Raw genomic sequence first — 19,419 nt, 5'->3', positions numbered from 1 at the left:
GCTGAGGACATGGGGAAGAAGCTAAGCATGTTGCTGCATAACTACAAGATGGCTAAGTTGCATTAGTAATCCAGCTCATAGACATTGTTTGGAATTTAAAAAACTGCTCTAAGGTACCCTTAAAATATTTTATTACATTTTTTAAACATAATTTTGATGTATTTTATACATTTTGTTATCAAGGAAAGTCTGCTAGTCTGTGCTAAATAGGAGTGTTACCTTCATGGATTATTAGCCAACTTTGTAGTTAACAGTGAGTCATCTACAGTTTCTAAGCTAAAAATGGTTGTTCTGCCTAAGAAACATTTCTCCCAGTTCTTTTTACCCTTTTTGTATTTTACATGTTATATTGTTAATAAATATTTTATTAATAAAAATTGTTGATAAATATAATTAAAGGTATGTTAAAAGGCTAGTTACGATGTTACATATTTCTGTGAAAAGCCAAGTTATAAAACTGCAATTAATAGAAAAAAAATCTTTGGATTAAGTAATTCAGTGATTCAAGTCTTAAACTGATATGCAAGTCAAACATTACAAAGTTGTACAAAAATTACAGCTAGCTACAGAGCAAGGTAAATTATCAATGTCGACTTTGTTGGTCCTAAACATGATACCTCCCCTGATTCATCAATTTCTTCAAGCATTGTCCTTATTGAAATATTTTGTCGTACTGTATGTTCTTACCTTCCACTTGTAAATGTTAATTTGCTGAAAATGTAATGCTATTTTTGTTCTTGCGTCCCCTCATTGAGCACCGAAGAGAACAGAAATTGCATCCACTGTTTGCACTGATTCTATTCACCAGCTTGCAGCAATTTAGTAGTATTCTATACAAACAATTTTACATACCTTTATTTTCTGGATTATTTTCATGCTTCTTGGAGATCATCTTAACAAAGCTCCTTTTTCAGATTTTTTGACACTTAACGACTTCCTAAAGGGATGTCATTTAAAACTCTTGCAGAGAAGTTTTTGTCTTAGGAACTTGCTCCGTTTTGTCATTGTCTCGTAAGGCATGCTTTCCAGATACCTGTATTATTTTCTAACTTTTTCCTTCTAGAAGTATTTTGAAAAGAATTCTTAGGTGCTTCTAGATGTCAAGCATTATTAGAAGTGTCTGGTTTATATTTTTCTAAACCAATTCTCTTTGTTATTACCATCAAGTAACTTCTTTCCTCTCACTATCAAGAAATCCTTGAACTATATATACATTTCCATTAATAAAAAACATTGACATTAATTTGTTTACTAAACATGAAAGTACATTTTTACTTAAACTGTTTATGTATGGTTATCCAATTTAGTAATTTTTTAATAAGAATATCAGTGAACTTAATTGTAATTCTTCAGTGGGCCAGAACTTCAGCTAGTGTAAATGACGATCACGTTATGCACATTCAAAGGACTTGGTACAAAACATCAGTATTGCATAAGATGGAAATCTTAGTTAAAATCATCTTTTTGAAGACTGTCGATAAAGAAGTGATATGATCTGGTACATAATAATTGCAATCTCTTCCCTTCCCAACTGTCCCTGGGAAAAAAAACAGCTTTAGGAAACATGTTCATTTCCTGCAATAAGTAGTCATTTAATTAAAGAACAAAAGTAACAGGAGTCAAAAATGCTTGCAGCTGTGTTAGACATTATATAAAAAAAGAATGAAATTATAATACATTAAATTAGTTTTTAGAACATGAACTTAAGTGTTTTACAAACTAATTGTGGTAAGTTCCAAATGTCTTGTCATCGTAATACTGAATGACAGTGTGTCATGTCCATTTATGTCAGAGGCCTTGGAATGGTAAAGCCTGTACATGCACAACATCTCCTTTACCATGATAGGCTGCAAAACAGTTTGAAACAAGTGGTAAAGGAGAGTAGTAGGTTCTTTCAAGTAGCTTTACTTCATTCAGTCTTTCTCAGCTGATCATCTCACTCCACAGGCCATCACTCTTCTGGCTTCAGAGTGAAGTTCATCTCTGGTGTTTCTTTCTCTATGTAAGTGCTGCAGAGTTTTCATCTGCAGAGTCCACCTTTCGCATAAACATCAAGGTATCCTGGACTGAACTTTAGGGAAGGGCTCATACGTTCCCTGATGTGTGTTCAGCAGCAGTATCAAAAAGTAGACAGATTCTTCTCAGAAGAAAATTTCTATGGCCTGTGAAATCTAGGAGAAACAGGAGACGTTTTTTTTCAGTCTACTTCAACAGTCTTTAAAAGTACATTTTTTTAAATATATGGTTTAGATTAACATTTTAAAAAATATAATAATTCTCTTTAAAGGCACATTAACAGTATTGAAAACTATTAGCAACTTGAAGTCTTAATTTTCACTGACACATTTACACTTGTATGTCATGACTGTTGTACAGTTACATTCCTCAAGGTCCAGACAAGCCAGTTCCCAATTATTTGGGAGTGCAAACACAAATATAGGTGTGGAACTGTGTATCTTTTGTTTGTTTGTTTTTTCTTTTAGTAATTAGGCTGCTGTTTGTCAGTGTCAGTAATATTCTTTATCGGGCCATGTTGCTATTATTTTGTAAGAATAAAGCACTTCTGAGCTGATGCTTTGGAACATATGAATACTGTTGGATTAATATATGATAGTCTTACATTCTGTATGGAATAAATACGCTGTTGCTCTGTAGGCTTGTTCTCTTAGCTGAGATATGTAATTAAAGTCTCAGTCATTTGTAATGCTTTAGCAGTAATTGTAAATTGCAAGCCTGTATTGCACCTAATATCCTGACCAAATTTCAAAATACATCATTATAATCTACTTAAACTCCCCAGGTAGCTCAATTAGAGAGGGTATCTTTCAATTCCTGCCTTGAACTGCAGCCCACCCGTATTTCCCATCTCACTCGATCAGCGTACTGCTATCTTGCCATACACGTTGAGCCTGAACCCTGTAGTTAGAAGGGCCCTAACAATGGCATGAAAAGTCTAGAATTCTATAATTGTAGCATTTACATCAACATATATTGTATTTATGACTCCACTGTATTTGCTTAGATCATCTTTTCACTGAGCATACAAAACTCTCTTAAGATCAAATTCGTTCCACATTTACAAACACAGAAATGCAGGCCCAGACCCTGCAGAAGCAAGCCTTCCAGAATAGAGACTGCACCCCAAGCTCCTCGGTACAGTGCTGGGCAACTTACTTTAGCAGCAAGCACACCTGGGAATGCTTACAGACAGTGCAAGAGTACACTGTGCTACCAACAACTCCCCAGATTGTCTTTTAAGAGCAACTGGACTCAATAGACGTAACAGAAATTGTAGGAAATAACTGACTGCTGTTTAAGTTTTTCTGTAAGTGACAAGGTCTTTTTGCAAGTAACTTAATGGCTGTGGAATCAGCTTCTCTCACAGTCATTCTCTCGTGGAAAATCCAAGTGTTTTCATGACTGTTTAGACCTAAAACCTGTAATTGCTGTTGTGACAAAGCAAGTGCAAGATTGACTTGATGCACAGCAGCCCACGCATTTGGACAGTGCCAAGCACCCAGGCCAATTTTCTCAATTTTCCTGCTGGCCTGCCATTTGAGGGGGTTGCACACATTCCAGTGGCAACTAACATTCACGTGCTACTGAAATCTACAGGCTGAACCTCTTACAATTTTTTGTTGTAACAAAAATTTTACAAGTCTTTTTTATGGGCATTACTTCCCCATTGATGAGAAAGTTACAGTGACTGGGTTAATCAGGTTGCACGCTCAAGTACACTCCAGTATTCAGTTGTTCATCTGCTTTAAACATCATGGGGATTGTTTAACATCAACTGTTTAAACATCAGGGGGTTGTTTGTTTTTCATTATACCCCTACATTTAAATTTTTGCCATAGCTTTTGAATCTTAGTTGCAAAGTATTCAAGCTGAGTGATACTGTGGAAAAGGTCTGGGGTCTCCTCAGTACATGCTAATGTACGCTATATATATATTATTTTTTTATATATATAAATCAGAAAAGCAAAGTTCGGAATGGAATGCGAAATGTTTCCATTTCCTTTTAAAAGAAATGTTCCTATGTTCCCACATCCAACATGTAAGAGCAAAATCTATAGATTCAGGACTCAAAGAGACTAGTTATTATCAGGCAATGGAAATAAATGGCTGGAAGACTGACCTTGTCAAATGTTTGCTTGATGCATGTACCTCCATTTCATTACTTTTGTATTCATTTAGCTCTTTCCGAATTGCTGCCTAGGAATTGAAAATAAAAGAGAGTTAAATAATTATGTATTTATAAGCATTGTAAAATACCAGACTCACAGAGCAGAATAGAAGTTTCATTAAGTAGAAATGATAGGCACTGGGCACAGCAATGCATACTATGCCAGTAGAAATGCTGAATATTTAGGTTTTACAGATTGCTGATGATTATATAGATGAATAGCATTTTTATGACAGTATGCATTGGCCAACATGGTTACAGCAAAACATATAACATTTACAGAGGTTAAATGCCTCAGAGGTTAAATGTCTGCAAAGTCCAATGTAGCATTTTAGACAAAGTAAGTAGAAAGCAGTAATATTTTAACTATGTCAGTACCTTATCAGCTGCTGATAGTCTTGTCCATGGTTTATCTGCTCGCCTGTCGTAGTCCTGTGCTTTTGCCACTTCTACATAATCACTGAATCGAATCAGGATTTTTCTGTCTCTGAGTTCGTCAACTGTAGGTCGCTGATTAAGCTGCATTAAATAGTATTGTAAAATAAAACCAATATTAATAACAAATATTTCAATAAATTGTGCAACATTTTCTGCTTCTCATCTTAACTTAGTGTGCATTTATGTATGTGGAAGAAAAATACTATTTCAACAGTGCAACTCTTGGAAAGTCCAGGGAAATATGATGTCCTTCAAACTATTGCTGGGAGATTAACAATTGTTTAAATGGAGTTATTGACTATGGCACAGTGGCTTTATAATGGACAAAAGAAAACATTTTAAGCTCTAAATTGATAAAATGCATCAATTTAGAACAGGTAAAATAGACATAATTAACTTGTTATGATATAAGTATAATATAAGGTTTGTTAAAGGTTTTCTTACTGCAGTCAGCATCAGTAAGAAGTTACTTTTCACTGAAAGGCTTTTCTACTGCAGTCAGCAACAAGGTTTTCAGAACTGGACCCACTGTAAGAATTCCAATTTGGGTTTAATATATTATTGGCATTTTTTGCTTATAATTCCAGTGGGGGTTCCTGGGAACAGAAAAATAACACAATCTAGTTCTGATTTTAAGAATACCTCAAATGCAAAGAGAAATTTATTGTGAGAGCACTCTTGGTGCTCAGCAAGAAGCCAGCTCTGCTACTGATTGCTACAAGGTATAAAGTACTTCTTTGCTGGCAGTATAGTTGCAAAATATGCAGTGTGCAAGCAAGTATTTATTTTTTGTTTGAAAGTTTAAATGTAAATATTCTATCAATTCTCATAGCTGAGACATGGTAGGTACTTATATAATTGATATACTAGATACCACACCACTGAGGAAGAGTTAAATTAAGGGAGGTTTTGTGTAGCAATGACCTCTAGGACTGGTTGATACTGTAATAGCTTTCATAAATTTCTAAAAACTAATAGAAGATATTACAAGATTTTACCTTTCTTGTCAGTCTCTGTTTGATTTCCCTCCTTTCTTCCTGTTCTGTTTGATCATTTCGTTCTAGAGAGAATATTAAAAAAAAGATGATTTTCCTCATGAAGAATATCAGTAGTTTCTGAAGTTCCAGGCAATAAGAATTATATCACAGAAAAATTAGTAGCTGGTCCTTAGTTGTCTGCTTTGTTAGTTCAGTACATCTTTCTGTTGCTCTGCTAGAACATATCGTTACCTCTCTGTGAGGACAAGGTACTGGTGCCAGCTTTTCCTGTGCTCTAAACTCCAGTTCCAAGGAGATTTAACAAACCAACAGCAGTCACACCAACTCCAATTGCATAAACTTTAGAAACAAAATCAAAATATTCCATAGTTAATCATCAATTTTTATTCTCCATATTGCTGGAGCCATTGTTGCTGTAGATGCTGAAAAGACTTATTGCACGAGCTTCAAGAAAAGTATGTTTTTTCCTATAAACCTTATTCTCAGGCTACACGTTTGGATGGTCACACTGCCACAGCAGTTATCTTTGATTTGGGTACTTTTTTCTCTGCTATTCAGGATGTGCCACTGACATTAGAACCTTTTTATCCTCACGGGTTTCCTTTTTGTAGCATTTCATTCTAACCTAAGCCAGCTAGCTTTTGTGTGTTGTGCCTATTAACATTCAAGCCGTGATAACTCCTACACACTGGGTCTAAAAATAGACCAGAGTGCTGTAACATTGTGTGAAATATATCCTTTGCCTTGGGATACGAGGTAATGGCGTTTCTATTTCTAGTACTATCTGTTACTAAATTAAGGCATGAGCCTGTGACCTGAACAAAGCTGCAGACCTAGAGAAAAATGTTCAACCATTCTGGGAATCTCTAGATAGCACTGTGAAGTTTATTATACCATTTGCTTTAGATATTTCCAATGATAAGGCACACACATCATTTTTAATACACCTTAAAAAGACAATAGCACTGCGGATGAGTTTCCAAAATGGTAATTTTAGTAATGAATTATTCTCCCATATTTTTACACACCTTACATTACACTGAAATGCCATCGTAAGTATCTGCTTAGAGTAAAATAGTGCATAGCCACAACTGACTATAGCAGAAATGTAAAGCAAATGAATATAAAATATTACAATGTGTTTTATTAAAATTCAGTGGCAAGGCATAGAAATTGAAAATAGTGAATAGGACAACTAAAATTAGTGCCATGTCAGAGATGAGCAGCTGTTTAAGTTTGTTATGTTTAAAAGGAGAATATCATTTTTAAAGTAGAGTGTACTCTAAGATGCAGACATACTTGCAAGAATTTACTAATATGGTTCACTACATTTTAATTCACCCTTTTTAGAGTAGATATTCAAATCTATATGTTTTTATAAAAATAAAATAATTTTAAGATATCATTGTCAGTGAGATGCACTGAGAGAATTCTGAAATAAAACCACAAATATTAATTTCTGACCAGAAAATTATTTTCCAATTTTTAATATACTAAACATGCATAGTGGCCCCTTTCTGTGAGATATTTGCACAGACTCTGGGCTTATTCCCAGCTCCAAGAAAATGCTGAACGTGAAAACACAAGAAATAGTTCATTTAGAAAAAATAAAGCAAGATTTGATAGGAACTGCTAGTAAGGGCATTACAAAATTCAAGCATTGTTACAGAGGCAAAGCAGAGGTTTTCCCCATCAGCATCACTCTGCCTACACATAGATCCACTCATTACTGAGGGCTGGCTTTGTAAACCTGAGTAGAAAGAAGCTCCCAATTACAAAGTGGCATGTGCAGTTCATTTCGCTGCTCTGCAAGTTTTTCAGGGAATTCTTAGCTGTGCATGACTCAGAAACAATTCCTGGTGTTAAGAAAGAAGTGGGGATTTTACAGTGTGATTTAAGAGATGCTGCCTTCTTGAATGTGAATGGCAGCTCTCTGCTGAGTACAGGAAGAGCACGTGAACACCTGGGTCTTGATTTTCGTTCATAGGGCTGCCACACTCTCTGGTAAACCAGCAATGTTGTATCATTAAAATAAAGGCAGTAGAAGAAGTTCAACAAAACTGTAAGAAAGTGTTGGCTTTACGTTTTAAGTACTACCTTTATCTCAGAACCATCTCCCTGAGGATGATAAGAACAGTCTCTCATTTTAATTTTATTAAGGATTGTTTTAAAATGACTTAGTGGTTGCACTTAGGCACTTGGAATAAGCTTCTCATTTTGAAGGAGCAATACAAATGTGAATTATTAGTCCTTAAAACAGGTTTGGGGGTAATGTTGCTTCTGTTAGCAGTGTGTATTATTAACATCAAAGACATTAAGAAACTTAGGAGGCAACTGTACAAACACAAGCTGGAGGACGTTGTAGTGATTTCACTGAGGGGTATTTATACTGCTACAGCTTTGCACGTCAGACCCAAGCCAGGTGTTTTTAAAGTCCATAATAAGAAGATTTATATCCCTATTAATAAAAGGGGAGATTACTAATTTCCAGATTCACTCAAAACTGAGACTAGATTTGTTGTATCTGTCCGGCCATTTATGATTACTATTGACACAAGTGATGACCTTAGCTCTTACAGGATGTTTAGCTTTTTATATAATGAAATAGGTAAATAAATAGAGCTGGCTGGGATCTCAGCTGAACCTGTATAAAGCCTGAGTAACTGAACTGAAGTCAATGAATTTGCTCCATGTTGGAAGCACTTTCAATGAGATACAAATCTAGACCAGTATGTTTAGCTGGCATTCAGGAAATATCTTTAATTCTGCTTTATCTTCTTTCTGCTTTATCTCTCTGTAAGCTCATTATTTGAATGTATTCAAACTTTTTTATTATTCAAGCTTGTCAGTTTAACCCAGATTAAGGTTGTAACCAGCATACTTCAAAAAGTAAACATAAAGGAACAGATTTTTTTCAGCAGAGATCCCTACTTAGGGGGAAAAAAAAAAGAAAAAAGAAAAAAAAAAAGATTTTTAGAGGTGATCTTAGGCACTGACTCTTGAAAATCTGGCTCCACATGTTTCAGAATCCTGGGTTAATGCTTTTTCTTGTCTCTCATGTAGATGACAGGTGAATTTAGGCCAAGTTCATCCATTTATGTTTTCCAAGACTGTATCCTGTATCTATCCTGTTTCTCATTGAGCTGTGCACATGTGTCAGATGCATCTGATTTAACCACACACAATATATGCATTGGAAGAGTACTAAAAATATAAGTTGATTATGGAATTTCTTTTTGTTAAAACTGAAATGAAATCCCCAGTAACTTCAATGGCAATAGCATAAGCTTTTTTGTATGAACTACTAAGAAAGTTCTGAGACAGTAAATTGTAGGTTATAAAATGTGGATAACTTTTTTTTTCTAGATAATTGCAATCATATTAATAATTAAATATGAATTAAATACCAAAGGCAGAATTGCTTGTATGACATAAGCCACATTCTATGTGGCTTTGTGTTTTATTTGTGTTTAATGAGAAGACAACCATTTTCACATCATTCTGGTTTTGTTTTTGTTGGTTTTGTTTTTTTACTGTCAACACTAAATAGACTGTAAAATTAACAGAAGTAATATACTTTTTTTCTTCAAGCAGATGACTCTTCCATTCTCCTGTCTGAGATTCACAGCAGAGAATAATCCAAAGCCCTTTCCCTTCTTCACCTAATTTAGAGAATTCCCAATACATCTAAGAAAGGGATGCATCATCTGTTTGATGCCTGGGTCAGAAACTTTAGGAAAAGAGTTGCAAGCTTCTGCTTTGTGTTTATTTGAAAGATGCTGAGCAACATTCCTGTGTAGCAGCATCTGTAATAGGCTTGGAATTGTCCCTTTAATAACTCTGATATCTCAGACGATATTTCTTTGTCTTGTCTTTGAGAATGTCCTCACACCTCTGCAAGGATGCTTTGTCTATTCCACTCTAGTCTTGTACAGTTTGCCATGGCAGTCCACAGCTTGAAAAATGACAGTCCAAAGCCTCATTGTACTGCGTGACACTAGGATGCTACTCCTTTCTCAGATATCCATAACAGTATATTCACATATAAATGTGAAATAATATATTCACAATATAAATAATTTGAAAACTGAAAATTGAACAAGGTACTATTTTCTGTACTAAATGGCACGCCTGTCTAAATTCTGATTTCTGCAATACTTGAAACCCAGGGCATGTTAAACATGAAAACTTTTAGGTACAGAAAATAATCACGGTGAATGAATTTCTCTATAAAAGAATATGTTCTAGAAATGTAATAATCAGTTTCAACAAATATATATAAAATAATAAAAGAAAAAAGTACTCACGTTTAAGTATATTTCTTCTTTCTAGCTCTTCAACAGCAGGTCTTTGGCTGAGTCGCCTACGGAAAAACACCAAAATCACATTTTGTACCATGCTTGTTCTTTGGAAAGTCTGCAGTATTCTGAGTTCTGGTTGGTGTTTTCCTTGTGTTTGTGGGTAGAGGGGGAATACAAAATCCTTCTGCAGGACTCAAGAGAAAAAAAAAAAAAAAAGGCAAGAATCTCAGCACCAGAATGCTTTCTTGTATTTGCCAATGTCAGCAATGCAGACAGAAGTTCTCCTCTAGTTTGCTCTGCTCTTGGTAGAATTCTTCCTCATAACGTGCATCCTTTTCACCATACTTTCCAGACAGTCAGTTGGAACCAGTGCCCTCCAACAGTTAAATTCACTCTCAAGGGGGTGTTTAAGGTGGTTATCAAAGGAGTTTCACAGTGATCTTCTGTAGCTCACTCCTTCTACCTTTTAATCTCACGCAGCAGCAGGCTTCCTCTTTTTCTAGTAACAGCAGTGATGCATCCTGACAAAATGCAGGCTTGCCAGAAATAAAGCTTTCCTGTGGTTTCCCGACTACACGGTTAATAGACCAATCCAGCAGCTACCCTCCTGCCTGCTGTATAAAATTCGTGTGCTGCTCACAGCCTCATGCTGTCTGAACAGAGTGTCTTATGCTGTTTCACCTCCCCTTTCAGTAGTGCTGCTTCAGGATTGAGTCTTCAAATCATATGATCAGTGCCACAGTGATTTTATTCTGCATACTAAATGAGATTTCCCCATGAGACACTGCCAATATCTGCAGAGAATCTCAGGTAATCGAAACCCTCCCCTAGGCAGACACACACACACTACATTTGCTAGCTTTAAAGTAATAATTCAGCAAACAGATCAGAAACAGTTTATGATGCTTTCTGGCCTGCATTCTGGCAACATCAGGGATTCTCATCGTCTCCTCTGTGGCAGGTTTTACAAAGCCAGAGACTGAAGTTACAGAGACAAAGAAATACTCACAGCAGGGACCACACTGCAAAATACGGTTGCAGTAATTACCCTTTGCTGTGTACAGAAAATAGAGGAATAATAATAAATGCTATAGCAAGATCTGTATTTTATCAAATACACAAGAAATGAAAAAATGAAGTAACTGTTATCAGACTGTTAAAGAACAGGTAAAAATGCCTAATTCTAATTTCTCCTGTTTTTGTAAGCCTTACCAAATATATCTTTAGCATCAGCTCTGTATTCATACTTTCAGATCAACAGCACAAAATATGAATGCCACGCCTTGTCCGTTTCTAATTAATTTCCTTGTGATTACTACAAAGGCCAAATTCTGCTCTCATCTTCAGCAACAAGAATGCATCACAACTACTATACCAGATTTACACCAACAGAAAACACAGATGGTGAGCTCTTGTACTTGAAACACCTGTAGCCTAATGCTCATTCTTCTTACCTAACACCATGTATCACCTAAGATTTTTCTGTCTCTTCTTTACAGAATAATGAGACAGATACTCCATAATGGAATTTGCAATAATCCAAACTGAAATGCTGAATGATTCTGAAATGCCCTACTGAAGTATTAAATATACATTTCTAATTCCTGTTACTCCTTCGCTTCTCTCTCCTCACTCATTTCCCTCCATATCTCAGAAATGATACCGCTCTGACTAGGCTTTGTTTGAAATAGATTAATGTGCATTTTATAATATAAAACAGGGAAGAGTAACTAACTCTGAGAGTTTATCTGGAAATGAAATGTCCACGCGATTTACTGATCACATGTCGCCCAGTCAAGCCAGTTGTAATTACAACCCTTCCATGTAAGATTGATAGATTCTCCCTGAATCTGTACATTACATTTCAGAGGCCTCCTTTAAACTGAGGGATTAAAAGCCTAACAGAGAACGATTAAAGCATAATAGGTACGAGAATACATATGTCTATTGAATGCTCTGTATAGTTTTGCATATATTGTTACTGTATTTATGTTGGTTAATTATTTAAAACCCTATTTCTTTTTTGACTTCGATAAATATGTGGTAGGTGTGCAGACATAACATATTTCTGTGCGCACCCTCAGTTTTTCCCACAACACAAGTAAAAGGTGCAGATACACACACACACATATATAAATATCTATGCATGACAGGGCACTGCATTTTTATTTGAGTTTTTCAGAGATGTAGACCACACTTTCAAGCTTTTTTACCACATCCACAAAACCAGAAGTGGCCTATTTTTAAATATTAAGTTCTACCAGGGAAGCTGTGTAAAAACACCACGTACATTGAGCATCATGATAAAATAAGAAAGTGGGTACACTACTGACATCTGTTTTCATCACTTTTTGTTTCTACCTGTTATATCATTTTTTTCTGTATGGAAGAAACCTCCATTTGCTGTAAAACCCCTCTTGCCTGCTTTCTCTGCCATGACAGCTATGCTGCACAGTGGCTGGGCCCAGCCGGCACTGCTGCGCTCCCAGGCAAGAGGGAAATGTAGAAAGATGGTGGAGGTGAAGGACTCCAGACATGTGCACCACGGGCTTCTGACCACACTGGGGGGAAGCAGCTGCGAGCACAACTCGTCTGAGGAGGCCACACATCTCTGCTGAGCTGCACTGTGGTAAATCAGGCACTGTGGGGCTCTGTGAACTCTCCTGTGTTCTATGCACCATGTTTTGAAGGTTTATTTATTTAATTATTTCTCCCACACTGTTAAAGTACAAAGTCCTACCGCTGACAAAAACAGAGAACATCCCCCTTGCGAAGAGCTTGGTGCCCTTCCTCTCAGGAGCTGTGCTGTGGAGAGGCGGCGCCATTTTGGAACAACCACGCCTCAGGGCCACCTGGCCTAGGGAATGGCGTCCTGCCTCTCTTCTCACCTTTGTTTGAGAGGAACAAGACAGAAGGCATGTACTGAGAGAAACTAAGATTCCAGAGAGGGGATGCTCAAATCCCCTGTGCTTAAATAAAGGGAAACTCCAGCAGAATAATCTTCTTAGCAGTCTTTTTACTGCAGCCAGAGGATGGTGTAAGCACTGGACACAAAGAAATCTTCATAAAGGCTAAAAGATCATGGCACACCCCCAGTGCCATGATCTCCACAAACTGTGCACAGAGAGGACTTTGAAATACAGAACCCCAGGCCATTCTGAGGCAAAGTGCTGGCTTGTTTCCTCTGGTTTCAGCAAACACCTGCCTGCACCTGTGTGAGGGTGGCTGCAGGGCTCCACCCTGGGCCCAGCCCACACCCAGCCTGGGCACCATGCTGCCTCCCAGCCCTGTGGGCAGGAGCTGTGCAAAGGCCTGAGGTGAGGCTCCACCACCACTGCAACACTGTTGTGGCTGTAGCTGTGGATGCAGATATGGATACAGTCATGGACGTCGATGGGTGAGTCCTGTGCTTTCAGTTTCTGTTGTTTTTATGTGGAGACTTTTGGCCCTGCTGGGGCTGTATCTCTGTGAGGTAACTGTAAACTTCGCTGGGAGCGCTAATGTAGTGCACCACCTTGGTCACTTCAGAGTAGTGGTTTGTTTTCAGTTGAATGAAATTTAGTTGCATTTTTTGTTACTGATTAATCTGATTAATGCTGTTGTGTTTTTGAGAGATATTAAGATCTAGGTTTGGGGTTTGTTTGCATTACTTGCTCAGGCAGAAGTGTTTCGTCTGAGCGCCTCCGTAGAGCCAGTCATTTTTGCAAGGGTCTTTAAAACTTTCTTGAAAACTGAAGTAGCCAAGTCCTGTTCCTGTCCAGTTCCCATATAATATAAATGTCATCAATACTACCATATTTTGTCTTAGCTCCAGAAATTTACTTTCCCCCTGATTTACACAAAAGGATGCCAGGAGCAGAGGTAAGGGAAGGTGAATCTGAGGGAAACTCAGAGAAACTGAGCAGGACTGGAGGCACCAATGTGATTTCCTTGTAAATGGTGTTTGGATGTGGTCCAGAGTTTGCTATAGATGTGCCATTGACAGTCTAAGTCTAGACTGAAGTATTGAATCAAAAATTTGAGTATTTTCTTCTAAAGAATGGTAAAGTCATCTCCGTGAGTTTGGGGTGCTGGGTTGTTTGTGGGACCAGCTGTTTCTGAAGCTCAAAAAAAGTAACAGCTTACGTGTTATTGTTGTTCTATGCAAAACAAACATAAACCTTCAAGCAGCAGGTGTTCTTCAGCTGTTTGAAGTTTGAAAGCTGTTCTGGGATGTATTTTCAGAATGTTTTCATCAGTAATTGCTTGGATTATGTGGGCTTGAAAAGTGGATAAATGTACATATTTGCTTAATCCCATGTCTCGGTGCAGTGCCCCTCCTGACGGCAGAGGAGCAGGCTGGGGCAGGATAACAAAGTCAGCTGTGGCTGGCCCTGTGAGCAGCCTGCAGGTGTGGCCATGTGTGCTCCTGGTGGCAGAGTACCCCAGGTGTTGGGAGCCCACACGTGGCCTCAAGACGCTTGTTTTCTCCATCCAGCATGCACATGGGAATCCTGTGAGGTTCATCAATGCTCCATGTTGGCTTTGAGTGGGGCAATGAATCTTTGCGTGTCTGGCTGTTTCCCTTGATGTACATGTGCAGTGCTTAATCGTGGCAAAACAATTCTATGAAAACAGGCTGCCTGGGGGATAACAAGCACAGCCCCCACTAACCTGACGGCTGGGGAAGTCTCTCTTGGCTGGTCTGGTGGAGTGGACTGCAGCCCTCCCCTGCCAGAGTCTGGGTTGAGGTCCCACTGACTACGATGTTGGACATGTGCGTAACAGTGGACTCTTTCAAGGGGAAAGCCACTAATTGCTTGTCCCCTCTGGAGCAAGGTCACATGTTCCTGAGCCCAATAACTCTCACACGTGCCTGTGGTTGCTGATCAATATTTACTTCACACAGTCAGATTCTCCTTCACATTCAAAGAAGTGAATGTCTTAGCAGCAGCGTTACACAAGGTTGATGGCATTGGGCTGTTCCAGGTGACTGAATCCCCAGGAGTCTGGGGATTTGCGTGTCCCTTGGATCCCAGGGTCTGCTATCAGATGGGCAATGCATCAATATGTCTTACAAGCAGGAGACTCTGCCAAGTTCTCTGTCCTCATAGGTAACCTTAGCAATATCTGCTTTGTCTGTTGTGGGAACAACACCTCTGCAAAGCTGCAGCATGGTGCGCTGTCTGTGGGCTTGCAGGCACGGGCATAAAGCAGCTGATGAAAGACAAAGTGGGAACAGGTGCAGCCCACCCGTGTGCACATGGGGTTATGCTGATTACTGACACCTCAAACACTCCATCCTGTCCAACTCCTCTTGCTAGTTTGCAGGATCTCAGCTGTCCAACATGTGCTAGCAAGTGTTTGGCAGGAATGTTTTTGTAATGGAATCCATTACAGAATGCTTGTGTTCTTGGTTTATGAGGCTTCTTATGTCCCCTAAATGTGTTCATGTGTTCCTTTGTTTCGCAAATGTATTTCTGGATAGTGTCTGCTGCACAGTATCTGTATGATATAATTGTCATAAAACTGAATTTCTTTTAGATTTATAGCTGAAGCCAAAAAAAAAAAAAACACTTTGGAATCCTTTTTCTGTTTGCCTTTAGCGATGGTCATGTGTATCTGATAAAGTTTGACAAAGGGAGGGGGAGGAAGGACTTGAACATGTGCGTGTGCCCGTGAACTCCGCACTGACAAGTGCACAATCAATCGAGCCTCCAGTAAGCGAGCTGTAGCTGACAGCAATCACATTGATTGTCTCTTGCGGCAGGTACTTCTGCAGAAAGAGTTTGGAGGCTTGGGAGGGGTGGGTCCCCTCTCGCAGTAGATTTCCAGCCCAGTGGGGAAACGGGAAAGGGTGGAGGAACGGGAGAGCCCTGTGCCACCTCCTCGTGAAGCAGCTTGTGTCTGCTGCCCGTCAGGAGAGAGAGGCTATGTCTCTTAAATTGGCATCTCTATTATCAGAACATCGTGTTCAATTCAACAAGAAGTTTATTTTCATCTTTCCTATAAGTGACTGTGAAGAGGATATGTGCCAGAGCTTTGAGTCACCCACACACTGAACCGTGGCAGTGCAGCACTGCTTGCAATGTACGATTACGGGTAGTAGTAAATCCTTGGTAGGAGGGACTTGCCTTTTACAGTCTTTTCTCTGTACAAAATTAGAAGGCAGGCACTGAAACAGAAACTTGTTTTCACCCCAAGGCAGTTCTGGAGCACGTAAAAAGTGTTAGCTGTGTCGTGCCAGCATTTCCCATAACAGGATAAAAGTAGTTGCTATTCTCTGATAGTAGGAGGCTTGAGAGCATTATGAAAACGGTGAGTTGGTATGGTCAATTCTGCAAGTCACGTGCCAAAACTATGCTGGTTTAAAAATGACTGATATTAGCATCTATTCTCCTTCATGAGGTATTTTTTTTTTTACAATATTATTAAAAAATAATAATAATAAACTGCCTTTGTTTACCCAGTGCAAGATGCTGGATGAATGTAGTGACCGTGTATCTCATCTTAATTATGTATCTTACTCATTTGTTTGGCTTTCAGTTCTGCCTGGCTTTGCAAGTCAGCAAGAGTTCAGTTAATTATGTCGGCCCTCACCTCCCAGGCAATTACAGGTGTCTGTTATTATAGTTTCTCTGACAGAAGCCCTGCACTGAGTAGTTTAGATTTCAGTTAGAATAAAAGCCAGTCTCTTGCCCGGCGTGAGGCTGTAACACAACTCAGGTACCATTGCCCCTTGTCCCTGAGCGACCCACATCCTTGTGACAGGTTTGCTGTTCTGTGGTGTTGCTTAAGGATAAGCAGTGCGGGCTGCAATACACCAACAGAGTCAGTGTCTAATTAAGTGAGTGGATTCAGCTGGAGGAGGCGATACGGTAATCACTGTTCACCACCTGTGAAAGCCCTGCTGCTTTTGACCTTTGGCTTGGTAGTTTTTCCTGGAGGTGTGAAGAAGAAAGGTTGGGTGCAGCTGGAGCACGGAGCCTGTCTCTCAGTTCAAAGGCCTGCTGCAAGGTTTGGTGAAGATGCTGAGCATCCTCCCATCGCCTCCTGGAGCTTTTGTTTCCATACCTCTCTCAATGTGCAGCTGAGGACTCTTAGATGATGTTGTGGTGTATTCCGGGGCTGACATACGGGTTTGGATTTTCAGCTCAACTATTAATAAACAAGAGCCAACGTGGTTAAGTTCTGGTGTAAATGGAATAGCTGGTGGTTATTTCAGAGCAGGAGGTTCCGTCTCTCCCTTCCATGTGTTCCCCCACGCTCAGTTTAACAGAGCTTTTAGGTGGTGGCTCTGTCCTGTTTGCAGCACAACTACAACATTTACTCATTAGGGTGATGAAAGTACAGCTGATTATTCAGCCAGCGACATGCTCAGAGGTTGTAGTTTGATGAGCATTTCTTTTCACAGCAATGTCAGTGTGAGCAGCAATACCACTTGCTCCTGCTTCAGCCTTGCCTTGCAGCTGGGCAAGGATCGGGTTTGGGGAATACATTCAAGCTAAAAATAGCTCAGCGAGAAAAACTGCTGAAAGAACACGCTCTTCAAATTACAGCACAAGCGGTGCAGGCTCCCAGTGCAACTCCTGAGCTGGAGGCTGATGAGGGCTCAAGGGTGTGTATTAAAATATATGTTGAAGGGTCTTCTGACTGAAACCGCATGCCGGCTATGATCTAGGTCACACTGTGCAGGTCACTGAAAATGGTGAATAATGTTTCGTTGCAAAGCAATACATTTTCTTAATATTTTTCTCTGAAGCAGGAATAAAACTCTGGAGCCCAGTGTTCCTCCAGGAAAAAAAAAATCAGTATTACATATCTCAGGCAAATTGAGAACATTGTGGATTTGATGCTTGAGGACAAGCAAACAAAGGGAATGATAATAAATCCTAGGGGGTTAGCTCTATCCCATTATCTGTGTATTAGTTTTTATATTATTTTAAATAAAGACATCTGTCCCTGCTGAAGTGATGCTAAAATCAACTCTGATAGCAACTGCTTGAGAAACAGCAGGGAGCCTGCAAGTGGCTCACTGGCAGACCAGAAGCAAGTCTTAGCCCTGCGGTAGGGCCTCCCATTTTATTAAGACCTTCTGATATTCCTAGTGGGACAGTTATGTACTCCTGGGTGCTTACTGAGTAATGATATGTTTAAAAAACAAAACACTTTTTCATTATTTCTTTTTTTTAACTTCACTGTATAAATGATGCCTAATGCAATGCCTCTGCTTGATATACCCCAGAGAGACTGGGGCTGGATTGCCAGCCATCCCTGAGCCCTGTAAGAAATGAGGCATCTCTAGGCTCATGAATCCTCTTCCCACACAGCCAGGAATGTAATTTCAGTCACTGCAGTCAGAAGGAATGGGAACAGGGGGCCAAAAAGACAGAAGACATGTCAATTTGATCTGTAGCACAGGCTGCGTTTCAGACTGCATCAAGTAGAGAGATTGTACATGGATGGAAGTGCCCCAAAATGTCCCGAGCTCAGCTAGGGTGTTCACTGCTGCACAGCCAGTATTAAGACCCTGCAATACTGTCCACTTATATAGTAACAGTTGCCACTATAAACAGATGTGATTGCAATATACCACTGTGGATTTGGGTCACTGGAAGAAATCACAGCTGGATTTGCAGAGAGTAGACAAAGAAATGTTGGTATGCATCACTTGTCAGCCTGCCTCTGCTGACTGTATGTAAATTCTCCTCCACCCTGTCAATTAGTGCAAAATCACTTGAGAAAAGCCGTTCTTGCCAGGGATACAAGCTGCTGAGAATCTTCCCAAGCAATGTGAGCACTGTGGAATATACTTCCCTGCTCCCAGTAACATGTATCCTTATGAAAGAGATGCTTTGGCAGTTTGCAAAGCCTGTGAAGCAGCGGATAAAGAGCTGCAGGTGTACTGGCCTTTGCAAAGTGTTGCTTAAAGCAAGAGTTGACTCCAGAGCTGGTGGTTTTGAGCAGGGTGAGCCTCCTAACCCGGCAGCTTCCAGCCCTAAGAGGATGGGGGGCATGGCGTTGTGCTTTGCAAACTGGTTGTAATGTCAGGCTTTATGCTGAGGGATAGCTTTCTTAATCGCTGAAGTAAATTAAGGCAAACAGTTCTGTCTTGGCTTTGTGTAATCCCTAAAGGAGAGGGTAAAAAATGACGATTCCTAAAATTGCAAATGCTTCCGGGATAGACAGTCCCTCGTGGGACCGCGTGCGTGAGTGCACACCTGCCACCAAATGGCAGGGATCTCTCTGGGAACTCTCTCCCTGGCAACACAATCTCTTTCTAGTTCTCTGCTGTCACTCACCCACACAGCATCTCCAAACGGATGGGATATCCCTGCCAGCGTGTCACCATCTGTTGTACTTGTTTCTGTTCCTCTCGTGCATGCTATTGTTAGCCCAGCATTACAGCACAGCTAGGCCTGCAGCATGTCCTCCTGCTGTCATTAACCAGGGCTGGCCTGAGCCACGCAGCCTTTGCCCACAACACACTCTGAATCCTATTTCATTACTGCATTGA

The 19,419-nt window shown here is 39.6% G+C and overlaps 1 protein-coding gene across 3 annotated transcripts in view; it reads right to left on the bottom strand.

The window, feature by feature from the left end:
- Nucleotides 1–1,567: 1,567 nt before the first annotated feature.
- PHACTR3 (phosphatase and actin regulator 3) overlaps nt 1,568–19,419 on the bottom strand; it is a 104,719-nt gene continuing 86,867 nt past the window's right edge. For all 3 annotated transcript variants that reach the window (XM_068700063.1, XM_068700064.1, XM_068700066.1), the window contains 5 exons: nt 9,930–9,985; nt 5,623–5,684; nt 4,565–4,705; nt 4,139–4,215; nt 1,568–2,171 (listed from right to left, as the gene is read on the bottom strand). In XM_068700063.1, coding sequence (XP_068556164.1) covers nt 2,156–2,171; nt 4,139–4,215; nt 4,565–4,705; nt 5,623–5,684; nt 9,930–9,985 — 352 coding nt within the window. In that variant the 3' untranslated portion in view covers nt 1,568–2,155. The remainder of the gene's footprint in view (nt 2,172–4,138; nt 4,216–4,564; nt 4,706–5,622; nt 5,685–9,929; nt 9,986–19,419) is intronic.

Source organism: Anas acuta, chromosome 16 (assembly GCF_963932015.1).
Source record: "Anas acuta chromosome 16, bAnaAcu1.1, whole genome shotgun sequence".
Taxonomy (NCBI): Eukaryota; Metazoa; Chordata; class Aves; order Anseriformes; family Anatidae; genus Anas; species Anas acuta.
Note: the sequence above shows the minus strand (reverse complement) of the source record. Positions and strands in the feature narration are given on the sequence as shown.